This window comes from Carettochelys insculpta, chromosome 2, assembly GCF_033958435.1.
Source record: "Carettochelys insculpta isolate YL-2023 chromosome 2, ASM3395843v1, whole genome shotgun sequence".
Lineage (NCBI taxonomy): Eukaryota > Metazoa > Chordata > Testudines > Carettochelyidae > Carettochelys > Carettochelys insculpta.
Window position 1 is genome coordinate 68,723,999 of NC_134138.1, and position 20,731 is coordinate 68,744,729.

Here is a 20,731-nt window from a genome sequence, read left to right on the forward strand (position 1 = left end):
GGAGAACCGATATTTGTAGTAATAAAAATGGTTAAAACCTTGAAATTATATGGAGAATTTTAGGGGATAGCTAAGAAATTACTGAGTCTTCTGGGTCACTGAAGTTGTTTCCACCTAATGCCTGTGTCACATTGTTCATGAGTTGATGATCTCAGTTAATTTCCTAATTTCCTCTGCATCACAAAAGCTAATGGGTTGATTTTCAGAAGGACAAATGATAGTCAGGCACCTAACTCTTAGGCCTCTGAATATTTCCACCCAGGTCCTTTGACACAAGGCTCCATTGTCACGAGTTGATTATAGAGCTAATAATCTCTGAAGGAGAACAGGGAGGCTGAAATTCCACTGAGGTTAATGTAACAACTTGTTTTTGAAGTTGATCATGTGTTTAACTGCCTTCCTGCATCAGGCCTAAATTGCTTTTCCAGCCCTGGAGGAAATCCCTTCAGGTTGGCATTGAGACACATCACCAGAGTGGCATAGGAAAAGATTTCATTCTTTGCCCAAACTTTGTACTTCTTTAGCAAATACTAAAAGCCTCTGTTTTCCAGCACTGACTTGTCTGGAGGTGTCACAAACCTTATATTCACTTTTTCAAACTGAGCTGACTAACATAGAACAAATGTAAATGGTGTTTATCCCCAACTTTTGGTACATACTGATACTGTCATCATACTTTATATGAACTCAGAACGTTGGCTTCATTCCAAAGTCACTAACTCTGTTGGTGAAGATTTACTTTTATAACTTGATGAAGAACATTTCTGATACAGAGGAGATGGACAGTGTTACTGAGGAGGAATGCCCATGAACTACATAACTTCTGAAGGATGTAATGTTTATTGTTTAGGAACTTGAGAAGAACTGCTTCATACCAACGTTAGTATATTAATGGAAAAAGTTACCATGAAAGAGTGAAAAAGCTTAAATAAGGTCAAAAAACAACTTTTAGGCCATGTCTACACTAGCACAAATCTTCGAAATGGCCATGCAAATGTCCATTTTGAAGATTACTAATGAGGCGCTGAAATGCATATTTAGCACCTCACTAGCATGCCACTAGATGCGTCGCTTTGAAATTGCCACGTTTCACTCCCATGCGGCTCATCCAGGCGGGGGTCCTTTTCGAAAGGACCCCGGGAGATTTGAAATCCCCTTATTCCTATGTGCCAATAGGAATAAGGGGATTTCAAAGTTCCCGGGGTTCTTTCGAAAAGTGCCCCCCATCTGGACAAGCCACGCAGGAGTGAAATGTGACTATTTCGAAAAGCTGTGGCTGGCAGCATGCTAATGATGTGCTGAATATGCATGTCAGCACCTCATTAGTAATCTTCGAAATGGCCGTGTGCATGGCCATTTCGAAGATTTGTGCTAGTGTAGACGTAGCCATAATGTGCTTAGAGGAGGAGACTGGATGATCTGCTGAAAAAATAGGAAGACTGGGCAAAGGAAAATGAAAAGGACAAGCATGTTGGGCAAGATGGCCTTTTCCTGGACTTAAAATGTATGTCCTTATTGTACATTGTTCAGCTTTTTCAAAATTAAATAGCATTCACTGGGGCTGAGGTTTTGTAAAGTAGCTATTTCATTACTTACATCCGATGCCCTTAAGTATCAAACAAATTTTAAGACCTCACCAAAACCATCTGATGCAAAATGTATAACAAACAGTTCAAAAACATTAAATATATCATCCAAATGGATGTTCCCTGAATCTTACAGAACCTTATTACTTGTAGATTTATGTGTTTGGGTGGGAGTGAAGGCACCAGATTCTGCCTCAGAGATTTTTGTAACAAGTTTGTTAAATTTTCAAATTGGATTAAGTTGAGTTGTATGAACAGAAGCCAGCTTTCAGTGCTTTTTGCATTTTAGTCTTAAAGGAAGAGCCACAGTCTCACAAAACAACAAAAAAGAAAGAAATCCACATGCAACTGGGTATGTTAAATAAACGTTTTAATGAGAAGTGACTCTAGGCTCGTCATACATGTGGAAAAATGGGGTCTGCTCCAGCACTGCTTGCACACCTAAATTCGCAACTGCGGCATTGCCAGTGTGGAATAGGTAAAAAAAGAAGGAGTAAGCCCCACCTGTACATTTAAAGCACTCTGACCATAGCATCTGAAAACAAGCTTTTCCCTTTTCATAGCGCCATTTAACGGTATGCATAGAGAATTAGGAATTCATCCCTCTCTTCCAACATGAGTAAGACAGATCAGGTGGGATTCTTGGATGTGTGTGTCACCTTGAAATCTTTCACTCGTTATTCTTTTCCTGTTCTAAATGTTCTGATTCCTGCAGCTCCTGTTTTGTGTTACAGTAGTTAAAAGGACCTTTGATTCCTCATAGTTTGGAGAAGAATCATCTAGACCTGTCAAAAAAACCATCATCTTTGTTGTGGTCACTTGTGCTGCTCTGAAACAGTATGGCCTGACTTAACTTCTGAATCCATCCTTTCGATAGCTGATAAAAACTAATTCCTGTCACCCAATCACACACCTGATTTTTTCCAGGTATTTTTTTCCAGGTATTTCTAGAATAGCACAGTTTCCTTTTTGTCCTGATTTTCCCAGGAACCAGAATGTGCTTATTTGTGTGTGCAGAGTAAAATACATTATTAGTCATTATGACTCACAATGGAGCTCTAGTATAGTAAACAATGCACAAGACTGATATTTAATACACATTTTGTTCCAGCGTGTTTTCTTTATTTAATTTATATTTTTACATCGATTCACATTTGAAATATTATTGCCCCAGAGTGTTGCTGAATTCCAGATATTTGTTTCCAAAAGAGCACTGCTTGAGAAAATAATTGTATGTGTATGAAAAGGTAGATAAATTAAAAGTAGTTTAATATAAGACACATATCTGCAATGTAAGTGTTGGGCATCAAAAATGTTAATGAGATTTGTAAGAAATAAATATATTCCCGAGCATTTGTTGGTCAGTACTGCTCAGTTCTTAGTGAGCCTCAAATATCCTTGTTTCAGACACTATCATTTGTGTTGGCACACTGTAAGGCATGATGTAAATTATCACCAAAAATATTTGCATACTCAATAGCTATTTTTTCGATAATATACTCTAATAATTATAGTTTGATATTATCTGCTAAATGTTGATACAAAATTAACAATCCATTATGCACAATAAGTTTTATAAAACATTTACAGATAGAGATCATGTTTAATTAAAATTAACTTGCGTATGAAAGCCAAATGCACTAATGATTCGCAATGACCTTTTATTACCTGCAGTCCCTTGTTTTGGCTGGATGATTGACAGCTTGCTGTTTGGCTACCATGTTGCATTTCAGCTGACAAGACTTTTCATTTTAACTCAATTTGCCTGCCTATCACAAGCTGGTGGCAGGCCAGGCTCAAGTCACCCAGCTTTGCCTCAGCAGCTTGCTCTATTTCTCATTAGTACGCATTTATTCAGTGGAAATTGGAAGACAAATGCTTGAAGGCATGTGAACTAAGTATAGCAAATTAGGTTTAAAGACTGAATATTTATAAGTATATTGAAACAGTTTTTTTTTTAATCTAGACTGAATTGAGAGCTGAGTGCTAGCTTTAGTATAAGAGAAATGAAGACAGAAGTGGGTGGGTTCTAAGAATAACAATACTATGAGACGTCTCTCTCTTTATAGAAAACATGAAAAATTGCTCTGACAACACCTTATCAACTAACAGCCTGGCTTCCCCTTTAGGTAGCACATGTACAATAAAACTTAGCATCTCATGTGTAAGAATAGGAAAAAATGAGGGTCATGCTCATTTGCTGCTTGGTTATCCCTTGGTATGCTTTAAATTGCCTTGTTTGTTCGGCACTAGCACAGAAACAGATGTTGCTCTACCATGCTGGATAATTTACTGTACCTCATGGTGCAGAATGGAAGGCCTCCCAACCTACCCAGCTGGTCTGTCAGTAGCACTGGCTGGCGTCTGCTGAACTATGACAACTGCAAGTGAAGGCTGTGGCTTTATTATGCGGTTGTCATTCTTTTCAGTGTACAGCGCCGGCATTCATATGGGGTTTGTGGAAGGCTGAGTGTCTATTTTTAATGTTAGCCTGCAAAACCCACGTTAACTCCGTTTTCCTTTGGTGATCATAATGTGACTCATTACTTTTGTCATCTAATGATTATCGGCATGATCGCTCAGAGCCAGAGCCAAGCTCGTCTTCCACACGTAACTGGTACTGAGAGGTAAAACAGATTTGTCATTTATGATCTGACCACTAAGCCACACTTTGTGCTCCATTATTGTGATTAACTTCTGCAGAAGATACGCTTGCCCAGTTGTCATTTGTGATACTGCAATGGGCACAGACTGCCATGCTTCCTGGGACAATGTCAGCCAAGAGGATGTGACCGTGTAGTTCATGATGTTAAATGTAAACCTGCTATTTCACAGCAGCAGGTCGATAATTATTTTGCTTTTCTTCACCACTCCTCCACACACACACCTCCCCCCACTACTTATTTGATTTCCTGGGTGAACGGTGTTGCTGCATATGTCAGCTACCATTTTCAAACTGCAGACTAAAATGGTGTTATCAGCTTCATTTTCCCAAGGCTGGAGACAGTACAAGAGCGGAGGCTGGACCTTTTCTTTGTACCATGTAAAGTTTTGTTGCCAGAGTGCTGCCAGTTGAAATCTATCGTGTCAGCTGCCTTGTGGCTATCCACAGTAGAAGCCATATTCTGGAACCAGAGTTCTTTTCTGGCTTCATTACCAACAAGCCGATTTGACTCTGCCTGATTATAGTAACGAAGGCAGTCCAAAAGAATATGCACAGACTCACTGTGCGTCACATTGAATCACAGCACTGGCCACACAAAGCTGACCGCAGCCTCATTTCTTTAGACAAATGCACGCTTAAGGAAAAACCTCCTGCGAGAAAGCAACCAAGGCCGCTTTATTTGCTATGCATGCTACACCAGATTTAATTTTTAGTGAAGGAACGTTTGTTATTATCTTTTTCAGATGCATCTATGCTGGGTAGCTACTATCTGTAATAAACTAACCTTTGATTGCAGGGATTGTGGTGCCATGCTGAACACTTAGAGGGGCTTTATTTTAGAATACGGAACATTAGTTCGCTCATAAATGTATCATTATGTGAGCCTGAAACACTATTTTAGGCTATTTTTCACACTGATGATTAGAAGAAATCAAGTCATATATTATAGCACCCATACGTGCTGGTGGAAAAATAGTCAGTTTTGATTACAAAGTGAGAGATGCAGTCTTAGACAGGAGCTACATGCTGATATGCATGCTATCAGAATGATTTATGCAAATTATGCATATTATTCCCAAAGGAATTCCTCCTCAAACTGCCAGGATAAATTGCCGGAAATTAGCCATAAAATCTGTCGTGCTAGGAGCAAAAGGTGAAGGCCACTGGGAAAGCAAGGACATACAGCTTCTGGAGCCTTCCAGGGGATGATGATATTAGAAATCTTGTTTGTCTTAATGCTGAGAAGAATGTTTTTTTCTTGGGACTCAATAAAAGTATTTTTTTCTTTTAAAATTATCAGGCAAATTGTTTACATTCACTCTGGAAATAACCAAAATTATAGTTTGGCAGACTATCTTGTTTAATTTTGTTTTTAAACCTCAAAATAATTGCATTGTTAACAAGGTAAATGATTTTTCTAACAGTCCTTCTCTTACCACCAACAGCTTTGGAAAGGCAGGTTTAATAGTCCTTTCAGTGCTTTGACTGGTATTGGCTCTAATATCTATGTAAATGCATAACGCATTCATCTCTTTCAATTGTGGTGTTTTCAGCACAATGCCTAAATAATGGCTTTCTACACAAAATTTACTATTGCCTAAAGCTTACAAGATTCCTCAGAACCATCAGTGAGAATTAATCTAAAGGTTCAGATGTGCAGCTTTTTTCCTCAACCCCTCCGGGATAGGTTATTACCTCCTCATAGTGTCTAGTATGGTTGCTGGTTTGTTTGTTTGTTTTTCTCTTTAGACTGCCCTACTGAACTTGTAGTGATCCAGCAGCTGTAGCCATGCATAACTTCCATTCATCTTCTATATTTTAATGCTTCCACTCCCCCCTCCCACTTTTTTTTAAATGCAGACAGTGCTTTAAATGAGAGTTTACGAATTTGCTCATCTTCCATGAACATTCGGCTCGTCCAGGAGGATTATACTCTCAAGCTTGAAGGAAATCGGGAAGTCAGTTTGAGGAAAGGAGACTTGATAGCTCTTTACCCTCCAATTTTGCACATGGACCCTGAGGTCTATGAAGATCCTAAGGTAAAACATTCAGCTGGTGCTACTCACCATACTTTAGGCATATCACAGCAGCCATCCCTTTTGTGATAGTATTTTTTTTAACTGCTGTTCCTTCTTGTGGAACAAATCTTCCTACTTTCATATGTATTTTCTTGGGCCCAGTAGATCAAAGAATTCGTGGCCTGAAGAGAGAAATATGGTGATGAGACTGAGAGCTACTGCTTTCAAAGGAATTGACAACTGCACATTGACTACCACAAACTGTAGACTAAATGTGGGTTTTGTTTGGTAGTGGATCATTTGATTCCTGAGGAGGGCTAAATAATAGAAGGTGCTTTAAATAGCAAATAATGTGGACCACTTATCTAAGTGCCTCTAAAGCATCATTGATTCTCCAAAGCTGTGTCCTACTTGAGCCATATGCTTTTTCACCTCTCTTCATAGGGATTCACCTCTTTTTGGTCAATTAGAAAGATGTTGTGAACTTGAGATTATAAAGCCATTGCTCTGCAGTGAAGCTCTGAGGGTAATTGTGTCATCTCCTTATATTTTTTTTCCTGACACGAGAGTTAATGAATATCAAAGACTGGAAATTAATCCATCCTGGCTCAGCCTTAATACGACTTCAGAAGTTCATCACCTGCATGCAAATTGAATAGTCATACCCTTCCATAGATCATACTGAAGGGTTGCTGTTACCAGTCTGTGGTGCTGTACAGGAAGTGAGATTTTACAGAGACCAGTCAATGCCAAGTGTATTTTACAAAAGTGGCAGTTCATAAGTGCATCATTTATCTTCGCCTGCCCGTTCATTTTCTAAGCAAGTGATTGTCTATCAATCCTTCTAGTTTAAACACTTGTTGACAATTGCAGATATGTTCCAAATAATAGTTCAGCTTTACAAGGGCAATTTTACACATTTTTAGAAGATTGCTTAAATAAAACACACAAATAGTTTTAGAAGTGCTGCTTCCTGATGTTTTGCTTGTAGCAGAATTTAAGAATAAAAATGGATTTATCAGGTTTCAAGAAAGGGGCCACATTCGGATGACCTTGCTCAAATAGTACCCTACTCTAACATCAGTGCATCTCATTTTGAAGTGTAAGGTACTACTCAACCTAAATGAAGCTGCTGAGAGACCAGCCAGAAGAAGAAATGGAAGTGCTGCTAAAGATATGAAAAAATTATCTAATTTCTTAATAAAAAATACCTATCCAAACAGAAATAAAAAAGGAAAACTATGGATAAAATTGGGAGCTGAGCATGTCTTGAAGTCTTCCTTAATAAATAATTGTAAGAAAGTGATACCATGTTGCCATAAATGGAGTACATTTTCGTGATATCAAATCTGCTCAGCTTTCTCAGCATTACTTTAGTTTACATCCATTACCAATAAGTTATTGGTAGGTTGCAAAGGGCACTGATTTCACGACAGATACTCTGTCAAAGAAAGGAAACAATAATTTCTGTTGTGTTCTCACATCTGTAATGTTCACATTTATTAAATATGAGATGTAGAACGAATGTTATGAAACAACAGTCTTGGATTTGTCCAATATTTGGTGATTATACTGGATGGGGAAAATTGTCCGGGTAGCTGAGTAAATAGTTCAGGATTAGCAATTCACCTCTGAAGATTTTAATATTAAATTCAGGCCACAGATGAAAATTAACCTCTTATGGTTAGGAATCATATTACATAAGTGTGAATGTGTGTTGGTGACCTCTTCTTCACCTCTTCCTCAAAACCTAAGTAAATGTACAGCAATATTAAATCAGGTTACTGTAATGTAGTTGTGACCCTCTGATTCCTACATAAATGAGCCTAAACTTCAGCAAGTGATAGGTTGACCCTGTAAATCCTGAACAATGGAAAATCAATATAGGATATCCTGTATAACTTCCCAAATTGAGCCGTATATACTGTGATAAAGATGGATTAAATGCAGATATGTACATTTGCTCAGTTTCCATAATGATTTAAATTAATGTTATCAAGTTTCACAGATACTCAACTAGAATTTTACCTCTCATTTTCACCTCCAGAGGTTTCTTTTTTGGGGGATTGTGGCTTTTTTCCCCCCCTTCACCTTTCTTCATGAAGTAAAAGAATTTACTCTATAGATATGTCTTTCTTAAAAACCCAGCTCCTCATCTGGAAAACCTAACAAAAACCAACACAAATTCCAGGAGAGTGTAGATATCTGAAGAGCCCTACACAGGTACAAAATTTGTATCCACATACGTATCTGCAAAAATGAGCTGCAGATGTCTGCATCCATATCCACGAATGTGAATACCTGTGGATATAAAGTAAATATCCAGAAGTTTGCAGGGTTCTAGGTACGAAATTTGTATCTGCATGCATATCCACAAAAAATGAGCTGTAAATATCTGCATCCACATCCACAGATGGGGATATAAAGCAAATATCTGTGGATCTGCAGGGTCTGGATATCAGTACACATGGCCCATCATTGTTTGCTCTACCTGTTGGCTCCATTCTTGTCATGTTAATAAGCTTCCTGTTTTCCTAGTCCCTCAGATAGCAAGTTTCTCATCCAGTGGTATGTCTTTACTACCCAGAAGATCGACCCAGTCAGGGTTGATCTTCCAGGGTTCAATTTTGTGCGCCTAGTGGGGACACGCAAAATCAAACTATCAGGACTCCACAGTCAACTCCTGTACTCCACAGTCTCGCTAGGAGTAAGGGAAGTTGACAGGAGAATTTCTCCCATCAACCTCCCTCTGTGAGGACAGCCAGGTAAAGCGTTTGTAGATGTCAGTTACAGATATACAATTGCCATAGCTGGAATTGCATCTCTACAATCGACTTCAAGGTCTAGTATAGACCTGGCCCAAGTTTCCGTCTTCAACTGACTCACTAAGAAATCACAAGAAACCTGAAACAACACAGACACTTAGGTCTGTGACCCAGGATCCTGTCTGTAATGTTACTCAGCTGAAGAGCTACATGTTAAGGATATTACAGCTCATGTCTTAGAGGGCTAATAGTTACTCTTAATCAGTGGAACCTGCATTTAAAATGTAATATTTTTAGAGAGGGATCCTATTTTGGCTTTCAGTATTCACAATATTACTTTAAATTAAAGCAATTCATAAGAAAAGTAGCACAATTCTTCCTCGGTGGGATTCTCAAAGGGACTTAAGGGAACTGATTTTCCATTTCAAGCTGAGCACCGAACTCCCTTACGCCCCTTTGAAAATTCAAGCTACATTTATCTTTTTTGTTTTTTTTTAAATGTCACCCAGTCTCTGAACATGGAAAGTCACATATCCTCCAGGATTTTACATACTTGTCGTGACTATGAATCACTAGTCTGATCTGCTCACAGACCAGCCCAATACACTCCCCTACTGCTTGCTTCTTGGAATAACCTACAGACAGACAGGAGGACCTGCAGGTCACCGTATAAGAACCTCTAATCTGATAGGCAGAACAGGGTTCTGATAATCAGAAGTCTTGGCTTGTGTATCACCATTGCTTACTGATACTCAAGAGCATTATGGAAATGGAATCATTTTATTTTTCCATAGGATTTGGATAGAACAAGAAATCAGTAAATGTACAGTATTATTGGTTTATATTTTTATTAAAATTAATACATTGCAGTGTCTTTGGATTTTCTGGCAAAGAGCTAATCTGTCCACTTTTTTCTCCGAGGTATGACATCTCCAGAAACCAGCCAGCTAAACTTTTTATTCCTTTTTTTACTATGAGCTGAGATGATTTCTGTCTGAATTGCATGTTCACATCTAACTTTCAAAAGCTTCAACTGTAGCAGATGTATGCTAACTGGCCAAGTGCTAATGAATGACTGTAAGCAGAAAGTGGCTTGTTGTTTTCTTTTCAAAGCGCACATGCAAATTTTTAAGTGGTTTAATTCACCATGGACTGAGCTAGGATTGTTACATCTCCTTCATTCACAAACTCAAGTTAGACCGACACAATGATGATGATATTAAAGATCTTTAGAAAAGTGGTAAATTTATGGGACCTAAGATACTAGCTAATGTTACTGGAGTAAATTCTAGAGTACTTACTCTACACAAACACTTGCTGCTATCATCGGCTACGTCTACACGTGCCCCAAACTTCGAAATGGCCATGCAAATGGCCATTTCGAAGTTTACTAATGAAGCACTGAAATGCATATTCAGCGCTTCATTAGCATGCAGGCGGCAGCGGCGCTTCGAAATTGACGAGCCTTGCCGCCACGTGGCGCGTCCAGACGGGGCTCCTTTTCGAAAGCACGCCACCTACTTCGAAGTCCCCTTATTCCCATGAGCTCACGGGAATAAGGGGACTTCGAAGTAGGTGGCGTGCTTTCGAAAAGGAGCCCCGTCTGGACGCGCCGCGCAGCGGCAAGGCTCATCAATTTCGAAGCGCCGCTGCCGCCCGCATGCTAATGAAGTGCTGAATATGCATTTCAGCGCTTCATTAGTAAACTTCGAAATGGCCATTTGCATGGCCATTTCGAAGTTTGGGGCACGTGTAGACACAGCCATCATGTATTATCATGTGGCCTGCTTTGCATACATTTTCCATAGCAAGCCATTGATGTCAGGTGTGAAGATATGAGACAGACAGAAACTATCTTCAACTGACAGTAAAACTGATTGTAAGTTAACTGATGGCTAGTTCCTGAACAGTCCACACCATGAGAGGGAAGGTGGGTATTGCAGTAGATCAATTTTCTCCTTCCCTGAGAGCAAAGTCAGTGTACCAATTGGATTGTGCTGAATTTTCATAGAATTGTGAAATAGAACCATAGGAATGGAGAAGATAATAATGACCTTGAGAGGTCATCTAGTTTAGTCCCCTGCACTTGCAGCAGGACTATGAGTATTATCTATTTTTATTATTGTTTATAATTCTGATTTTATTAATGTATGTAGCCTGTTGAGTGTATAGGATGCTTCACAAACAGGAACTGTTTTTATTAAAGGGACAACACACTTTTTCCAGTAATCCAGACACTGCCACTTAGGCTACAACTGCACTAGCACACTGTGTCGAAGTAGCCTGTTCTGAAGTAAGAACATCAAAATAAGCTACTTCGACACATATCGTCTTCACGTCCTCCGGGGCTGGTGCCATTGATGTTCAGTGTCAAAGTAATGACAAGGAACGTTGAAAGGAGCCACCCTGGAAAGAAATGCGGAGCATCCACACACACAAGCGCTCTCTGTCAAAATAAGGGGCCAGCAAAGCCTGCGGACGGGGTCACAGGCTGGACTAGCCCTTCTGGGGCAAAAGCAAGCCACTCCCTTAAAGGGCCCCTCCCAGACACACTCGGCCTGCACAGCACAAGGTCCACAGAGCCGACAACCGGTTGCAGACCCCGTGCACGCAGCATGGACCCCCAGCTGCAGCAGCAGGATCAGCAGCCAGAAGCCCTGGGCTAAGGACTGCTGCACACAGCGACCATAGAGCCCTGCAGGGGCTGGACAGAGTATCTCTCAACCCCTCAGCTGATGGCCACCATGGAGGACCCTGCTATTTTGATGTAGCAGGATGTGGATCATCTAGACACACCCTCCTTTGACATTGAATGTCGAAGTAGGGTGCTTGTCCCATCTTCGGATAGGAATAGCGATTTCAACGTCTCGCCATCTAATGGTGATTTCAATGTCGAAATAGCGCATGGTGCATGTAGACATGACACATGCTATTTCGACTTTGTGCCGGCTACTTCAAAGTAGCTGGCAAGTGTAGACGCACCCTTAATGTGCAGTGAAGTTATTAGAAGGTAGATAAAACTCATTGTAAGTGAATTAGACTAAAAAGAAGAAGCTGTTGGTTCCTTGTCTTAGTGCATAACTTTGCTTTAGGATTTTAGAAGCACCCTCTGCACCCTGTTGTGAATGAAAACACTCATGCAACTGCTCTGTTAATTTTAACCATCTTTCTTCTGTTTTCAGGAGTATAAGTTTGATCGTTACGTGGAGAATGGCAAGAAGAAAACCACTTTCTACAAAAGGGGAAGAAAGCTGAAATACTTTCTGATGCCTTTTGGCTCTGGAATCAGCATTTGTCCTGGCAGGTTCTTGGCAGTGAATGAAATTAAGCAGTTTCTGATTTTATTCTTGGCTCACTTTGATATAGAACTAGTGGAAAGGAAGCCTGTTGGGCTCACCAACAGGCGTATGGGCCTGGGCATCCTCTTGCCAGACACTGATGTTGTCTTTCGTTACAAGATAAGGTCTCCAGAAGAGTAAGCTGCCTATTGCAGATTTCCCATGCATCTTGTTTTTTTGCTGGTTTTTGGCTGTGTATTTTCTTTTTGGAGATGTTTGATCTTTCCTGTTCTGATTTCATCTCTCTCCTGTTTGTATATGTTTACGTTTAAAAAAAAAAAGAATAATGCTAATGTCTTACAGTTGAAGGATCATATCCACATGCATGAGAGCAGGAATGGCTGGAAATTGATAAAGGAGCATGGAAGAAAGCATCAGCTCTGAGCCGTCCACCTTGCACCATACCCTCAGCCAAGAAATGTCATTGGCTGCCATTCCACACTGGAGAGGTGACTTCTAGTGAATGCCATTTTTCCCTGATCTTTTAGATGCCTCAAAGCTGTGGTGACAATAATGTTGTGCTGATCAAAGAATATTGATCATTGTACCAAAAGCTAACAACTTCAGCCTTACACATATCATACAAACTCTCGAAATTGTCCCCAGATGAATTACACACAGTTTCTTACTGGCACTACATTCCTCCTTAGCATGCAAACTCCTCTTTTGATGCCAAATCCTGAGCCTGTTCTGTGCCCTTAACATTTATGTGGTAACCCCAAGCAAACATATAAATGAGCTGTTGATTGACTTAGAGAGAGCTGACTGAGCTACCTATAAGTGGGACACAAGAATTCTACTTCATAGATAAGCTCTTCATTGCTCAGTACTTATGCAGATCATAGGCCTATAATTCTCTTTCTCACTGTCTACCTCTGAAGACAAGGCCGGGAACCAGAGGCCACTTCCAGGATAGATGGGGCCTCCGACCTCCCTTCTATTCCCCGCTTGCCAAGATGGTGGTTTCAGGGAGAAAATCTTCAGTGTATCAGTTCTTGCTCAATCTTCTTCAAAAAGGCTTTGTTTTCAAGCTGTTAGCCAAGGGACTACATACCATACTAAGGTTCTTCTTGGTTCTCTAGTCTCCAGGTGCACATGAACAATGCCTGCCCTGAAAATGTGCTTCAGTATACAGCTATCTTCTATAGATGTTAAACTAGGAAGAGGTTGGAGAGACATATCAGGACATAGGTGTTAGTTTAGGGAACCTTTTCATTTGCCTCTATAGTTACACATCCAATTAACTGCTGGGATGTTTTACCTACATGGATGTGAGCGGAGACAAAAATTGTGCCATAAATATTTGTAGGCTGTCTCGTGTTATAATTAGTTATTCTTGTGGAGTCAAGGAGCAGAAAGGGAATTGTGAGAAGCAACCCAGCCTTTTTTGAGCAAATAATTTAGAACTAGATATGCAAGTATTCATTCATCTTTAGTGCCTCCTTTTTAAGTGCCTTAAATTGACAGTAGCCAAGGGTCAATGTTGATAGGTGTTGGGTAACCATAAACTCCATGTGACTTTAGTGGAAACCATAGATACTCTAAAAAATCTGAAAAGTAGACCAAAGGTGTCTGCATCAAATTGAGCACCAAGGGCAGTGCATATTTTTTTTAAACAAGCCTTAGTTTCCATGTGCCCTAGTCTGCCTCATCTTTAGAACTGGAAAAATCTTACCCTTCTTTGTAAAACACATGAAGACCAATGGATGAAAAGCAGGATGTAAATAGTAAGGATTCATATTTGTTGTTTATGCCTGAGGCCATTTAATTACTCACGTAAAATATATACCCCAATTCAGCATCACTAGACAGACTTTCAAAGATTGGCACATCTAAACTCCCAGGCCTCTGAGAAGAAAATTGTTTTTGTGAGCTATATTGGATGAACATTTTCTCTTCATATATAATATCAATAATACCTATGATATTGGAGTATACTTATGTTAAATGGGCTTTGCAGTTGATTAAATGCTTTAACTTTGCTTCAGCATTTAATCAACTGCAAAAGCTGTTTATTGCTTGTATGCACTTGCTCAATAGAATAAAATTTGTTTTTATATACATTCAGGTTAGCTGCTAGTGTAGTGACTCTGTAGGCAAACACTGCAGCTGTTATATATTCAGTCATAGCTCACAATCCAGCTTGGACGTTCAAACCTGTTTTATTGAGAAAGAGAAAATGTTGACATTACAATGTTGACTATAGACATTATTGCTTCAGTGTAAGCTGTAAAATGTCTCATGCCACAGTTATGATAAATCTTTCATTGGCATTCCATTTTGAAACAAATGCGAAGCAACTGTGAAAATAAAAGTAGGTATTTGTTTTAAACATAAGACCTTCTTTGACTCATACTGTGCTTTTAGGATTTTGAATTTTGAGTGTAACATGCTGCAGCATAATTTAGTAGGACATACTGGGACAGTGCCAAAAGTGAATGAAAAACATTACTAGGTTCAGATTAATCACCAATCAATGGGTATAAATATCCATTCAGAAATTAGACAAGAGACAGAGTATGTTCAAACAGGCAAATAAAGCTCTGTATTCTTAAAGCATCAGGTTAGAAGTTGAGGCGCAGTCCTGAAAGGTGCTATATTGACTGGGTACATGTCACCTTGAAACGGGATGCAGAGATAAAATTTCTTGATTCCTTAAATGCCTGCTTCTTGGAGCACCTGGTTTTGGAACCCACAAGGGGAGACACAATTCTTGATTTAGCCCTAAGTGGAGTTCAGGATCTGGTCCAATAGGTAAATAGAACTGGACTGCTTGGAAATAGTGACCACAATGTAATAAAATATAACACCACAGTGGTGGGGAAGGCACCGCAGCAAACCAACACTGTGGCATTTAATTTCAGAAAGGAAAACTACACAAAAATTAGGAGGTTAGTTAAACAGAAATTAAATGGTACAGTGCCAAAAGTAAAGTCCCTGCAAGCTGCATGGAAACTTTTTGAAGACACCATAATAGAGGCCCAACTTAAATGTACACCCCAAATTAAAAAAACAGTAAGGGCTTATCTATGCTACCATCTTCCTTCGAAGGAAGGTAAGTAGGGTGTTGGGAGTTTATTAATGAAGTGCTGCAGTGCACAGGCAGCACTTCATTAAGCAGATTCTCTCCCCCCACCCCCACCCCCCCACAGCAACTCTGAAGTTTTAAACTTCAAAGTACCAGCACGCGTCCAGCCGTGGCTAACCTGCCGGTACTGCGAAGTGCCGGGGCAACTTCCAAGTCCCTTTACTCCTCAAAATTCAAAAAGTAATAGCAAAATGTTTTTAAGTACATCAGAAGCAGGACGTCTGCTAAACAACCAGTGGGGCCACTGGATGATCAAGACCCTAAAGGAGCACTCAAAGACAATAAGGCCATTGCAAAGAAACTAAATGATTTCTTTGCTTCGATCTTCGCAGCTGAGGATGTTAGAAAGATTCCCAAACCTGAGCCATTTTTAGGTGAGGCATCTGAGGAATTGTCCAAGACTGAAGTGTCATTAGAGGAGGCTTTGAAACTTAATAGTAACAAGTCACCAGGACCAGATGGCATTCACCCAAGGTTATGAAAGAACTCAAATGTGAAACTGTGGAACTGTTAACTGTGGGTTGTAATTTATCCTTTAAATCAGTTTCTGTACCTAATGACTAGAAGATAGCTAATGTCATGGCAATATTTAAAAAGGGCTCTAGAGGTGATCCTGGCAATTACAGATCAGTAATTCTAACATCTGTACCAGGCAAATTAGTTGAAACTGTAGTAAAGAATAAAATTGTCAGACACACAGATGAACATAGTTTGTTAAGGGAAAGCCAGCATGGTTTCTGGAAAGGGAAATCATACCATACTAGTCTACTAGGCCACATCTACATGAGCAGACTGGACATGCCCGTGAGAGTCTGAGGGGGATAGCACCCCTGGGATCCAGCAAGCCTCACAGCCCTTGGCCCAATCCCTTCTCCACCCCTTGCACCCTCCCATCCCCTCTGCCCCTCTACCCTCTGCCCCCGGAGGCCTGAGGGTGCCTTACCTGCGTCATCATGGCCCTGACAGGGGACCTCCCAATGCTGAATTGGTGGCCCACAGAGCTGTAGCTGTCGGGGCTGGCCAGCTTCCATAGGGCCGCTTCTCGAGGGGGATGACAGGCCTCATTTTGGTGTTGTGTCATCATAGGGCGGGGCGAGCCAGGTGCACAATTCAAGATCCTTGTGCATCTGAAAGTTCTGGGTCCATTGCTGGTCACTCCATTGCCCTGTGACCAGACGGTCCCACCTATTGGCGCTGGTGGGGCACCGCCAGACCTGCCTCGGCACCCAAGGGGGTGAGGGCGGCTGGAGTACTGTGGTGCTATGGGCCTATTCTGCAGGCTGCCTGTCTGGGTCATCCCCCCACATGCAGTGGACAGACCGATGATGATCTGTGGCAGGGCCAGCAGGATCTGGTCTTCGGTCCAGGGTGAGCCCAGGGGCTGCTCTGGCATGTCAGCAGTTTGGAAAGACGTGGATCTCTCTCAAACAGCAAGGGGACCCTGCAGCAGCTTTGCTTTCCTGAGCAAGGGAGGCAAGCCTCAGTATGGGCAAGGAGCATGGGACGGCGGGTGACCCTGAAGGGTGTGCAGTCATGGAAAGGCTTTCCCTCCATGCACGGCTGACTTCCCGGGTTGTAAGTCCGGTTCTGTCAACAGAGCAGCTGGAGCGTGTGGCCACTCTCTGTTGAGAGAGCAGATTGCTGCTGCAATCTGCTTTGGTGTGCAGACATGATCTGTCCACAGAGGTACTGCTGGGAAATACCTGCTGACAGGGATATCTGTTGACAGAGGCTTCCCATGTAGGCATGGCCCTAGAGTTCTTTGAGGCAGTCAATAAGCATGTGGACAAGGGGGATCCAGTGGATGTAGTTTACTCAGATTTCCAGAAAGTCTTTGACAAGTTCCATCACCAGAAACTCTTTAAGTAAACTAAGTTGTCATGGGATAAGAGGGAAGGTCCTCTCATGGATTGAAAACCGGTTAAAAGACAGGACAAAGGGTAGAAAGAAATGGTAAGTTTTCAGAATGGAGAGAGGTAACTAGTGGCATCCCTCAAGGGTCAGTACTGGGACCAGTTCTATTCAATCAGTTTATAAATTATCCAGAGAAAGGGGCAAACAGTGAGGTGGCAAAATTTGCAGATGATACTAAACTGCTCAAGATGGTAAAGAGCAAAGCAGCTTGCAAAGAGCTTCACAAAGATCTTGCAAAACTAAGTGATTGGCAATAAAATGACAAATGAAATTTAATATTGATTGATGTAAAGTAAAGCACATTGGAAAAAACAGTCCCAACTATACATACAAGATGATGGAGATTGATTTAGCTACTCAAGAGAGATCTTGGAGTCATTGTAGATGGTTCTCTGAAAACATCCACTCAATGTGCAGCAGCAGTCAAAAAAGGAAACAGAATGCTAGGAATCATTAAGCAAGGAGTAGAGAATGAGATAGAAAATACCTTATTGCCTGTATATAAGTCCATCGTATGTCCAGGTCTTGAATACTGGGTACAGATGTGGTCACCTCATCTCAAAAAAGACATATTGGCAATGAGAAAGTTTCATAAAAGAGCAACAAAAATGTTTAAGGGTTTTGAATGGATGCCTCATGACGAAAGATTAAAAGGGCTGGGACTTTTCAGCTTAAAAAAAGGAGGCTAAAGAGGGGTATGACAGAGGTATATAAAATCATGACATATAGAAAAAGTGAATAAGGAAAAGTTATTTATTTGTTCACATAAGAGGGTCACCAAATCAAATTAATCAAACCAAATTAATGGGTAGCAGGTTTAAAACTAACAAAAGGAAGTTTTTCTTCATCCAGTGCACAGTTCGGCCTGTGGAACTCTTGCCAGAGGATGATGTGAAGACCAGGACTTTAACAGGGTTCAAAAAAGAGCCAGATAAATTCATGGAGGTTAATGTCCATCAATGGCTGTTCACCAGGATAGGTAGGAATGGTGTCCCTACCCTCTGTGTGTGTCAGAGGCTGGAAATGGATGACAGGAGAGGCATCGCTTTGATGATTATCTGTTCTGTTCACTCACTCTGGGGCATCTGGCATTGGCCACTGTTGGAAGACGGGGTATTGGGCTGGATGGACATTTGGTCTGACTCAGTGTCGCCGTTCTTATGTTCTTATGTACATATTTACTCACTTTAATAACAATGTAGGGTGCTTGACATCCCATAGGAATGAGAACCCACCTTGGGACATTCTATCTATGCCTATCAATGGTGCAATTTAGTCTTGTTAGAGCCTTCTCATAAGAATGCCTCACATACGCCAATCCATTGCAAAGAGCAAACCGTATCTTGCATATGTTGGGAGACTTAAGCTAAGAAGTGTGGGAGACAGTTAAGGAGAGGGAGCATTTCATCCAGCTGCTCCTCTGGATCATGAGTTATTAGGAGGATTGACTGGACATAACCCCCAACCAACTGGGTCATATTGACTGTGGCCAATCCAGTTAGATGTCTGAGTAACTGCAAGTTGCTAGATCAGCGAGCATAGGCCTGCCCAGAGCACACTGTTTGGGTTTGGTGTGGGTGAGTAAAAGCTTAGGACCCATTCCTCCCTGTGAGCTGTGTCAGTCCACAGTCTTTGGGCCCACATGCTTAACCCCAACACATTCTAGCTGGCTTTAGCCAGTCATAAAGCCATCCAGAAATGCTACAGTTTTGTGATTGCTGCATGGGAGAGGCAGCAGCACAAGGCTGTGATCCCAGCAAGTGTTTCTGGTGAGAACCCAAACCACATATCCAGACCTTGTGCCATGTTCAGCAGCATGAGAGCCCAAAGATGCATAGTCTGCACATATGTGACCAGATGTTTCATTGCATCCAATGAGGAATTTCCATTAAACCTTATTTTAAAAAGTCATGCTTTCCGCTCTTTTCCACCCTGTTCATTACTTCCCCGAAAGGCCTTGCAATGTCATGCCAATCCCTCTCAAACACTGAGCAGAGTGAGATAGGGCTCTTTCTTATACGCGTCATGCAGGATGTGGGGGCTCTTCAGGTGCCACACTCACCGCTGGAATCTTCATTTGCTCCCCTTTGGTAGAAAGGTGAACTCCCCCACCATTTTAAAGATGTAAAACAGCTGATCAGTACCAAACACTTGCAAAAACACTCTGGTTAGACCATCCGCCTATGGTTAGACCAGATGCCAAAATCCACTACTGGAACACTCAGTCAGACTTTTAAACTAAACGTTTTTGACAAGTGAACATTTTGTGAAACAATGTGAACACTAAAATATGAGCCTTATGTTTATGTGTAAGTAGTCTGTTCTTTTTTCATTCAGTACTTAGTAACATTTTAAGCAACTATACTGTCCCATTGAAAAGAATTAAAGTGCTTCCATGTATCATCATATGAATAGTAATTATGTGTAACTGTTGGCAAATTAGATATGGCTACATTGCCATGTCTCTAGCAATGTGCAATATAATCTATTAAAAATAAGCAGAAGTGTGCTTCAGTTTATTTCATGAAGCTTAATTGTATTACACGACTCTCAGAATTGGGGGCAGGGGATTTATTAGTAATCACTGGTCTTTGTAGTTCATTGGTAGGGATAGATATTATGTTTTATTTCATTATTATTGAATTTTGGTTGCTTAAAAGATTGTAAATTGTTCTTAATTCCATAAACTGATTTCTTGTAAATAAATGAACATAATAGTTAATGTCCATCATTAAAACTCTTAGGCCACGTCTACACTTCAGCCCCCTTTCGAAAGGACAGCTTTCAAAACAGAACATCGAAAGCCGTTCTTTCGAAAGGAAGCGTCCACACAGACAAACACAGACCAAAGGTGCGATCTGCTCCTTCGAAAGCCCCAGAGTGCAATTTGGAAAATGAGCATCCACACTATGCAGGGTGCTCTTTTGAAAGGACAGGTGCAGGAAGTCCCGCGGGCAGGGTCACATGGCAGATGAGCCCTTCCAGGACCGCGGCCCACCGTCCCCTTAAAGTCCCTCCCATCCCATACGTCAGCCCGCACATGTCGAGGGCCAGCCACCTGTCCCCAGGCTCACACACTGTGGAGATCAGAGGTGGCCCCCCGGACCCCCCCTGGGACCCGAGCAGCTCCCCATCCCCATCAAGGCTGTAGCCAGTGCACTGGCTGTGGTCCTGGCCGCCGCGCAGCAGCGGCTACGGGCAGCCAGCCTACTAGCCACCCTCCTGAAAGTCACCCTGAGGGTGCGACATCCCCAGCCGGTCCCCCGGGGCATCCGCCACCTGTGGAGTTTCCCCACAAGCAGAGACTGGTGGGACCAGCTGGTGCTGGAGGACTGGGGCGACCACTGGTGGCTACAG

At 41.4% G+C, this 20,731-nt stretch overlaps 1 protein-coding gene across 1 annotated transcript in view; it reads left to right on the top strand.

Annotated features, from left to right (window-relative positions):
• Positions 1-20,339, top strand: part of CYP7B1 (cytochrome P450 family 7 subfamily B member 1) — a 197,944-nt gene extending 177,605 nt beyond the window's left edge. The window contains exons 5-6 of the mRNA XM_074987135.1: positions 6,112-6,290; positions 12,217-20,339. Coding sequence (XP_074843236.1) covers positions 6,112-6,290; positions 12,217-12,513 — 476 coding nt within the window. The 3' untranslated portion in view covers positions 12,514-20,339. The remainder of the gene's footprint in view (positions 1-6,111; positions 6,291-12,216) is intronic.
• Positions 20,340-20,731: the final 392 nt, after the last annotated feature.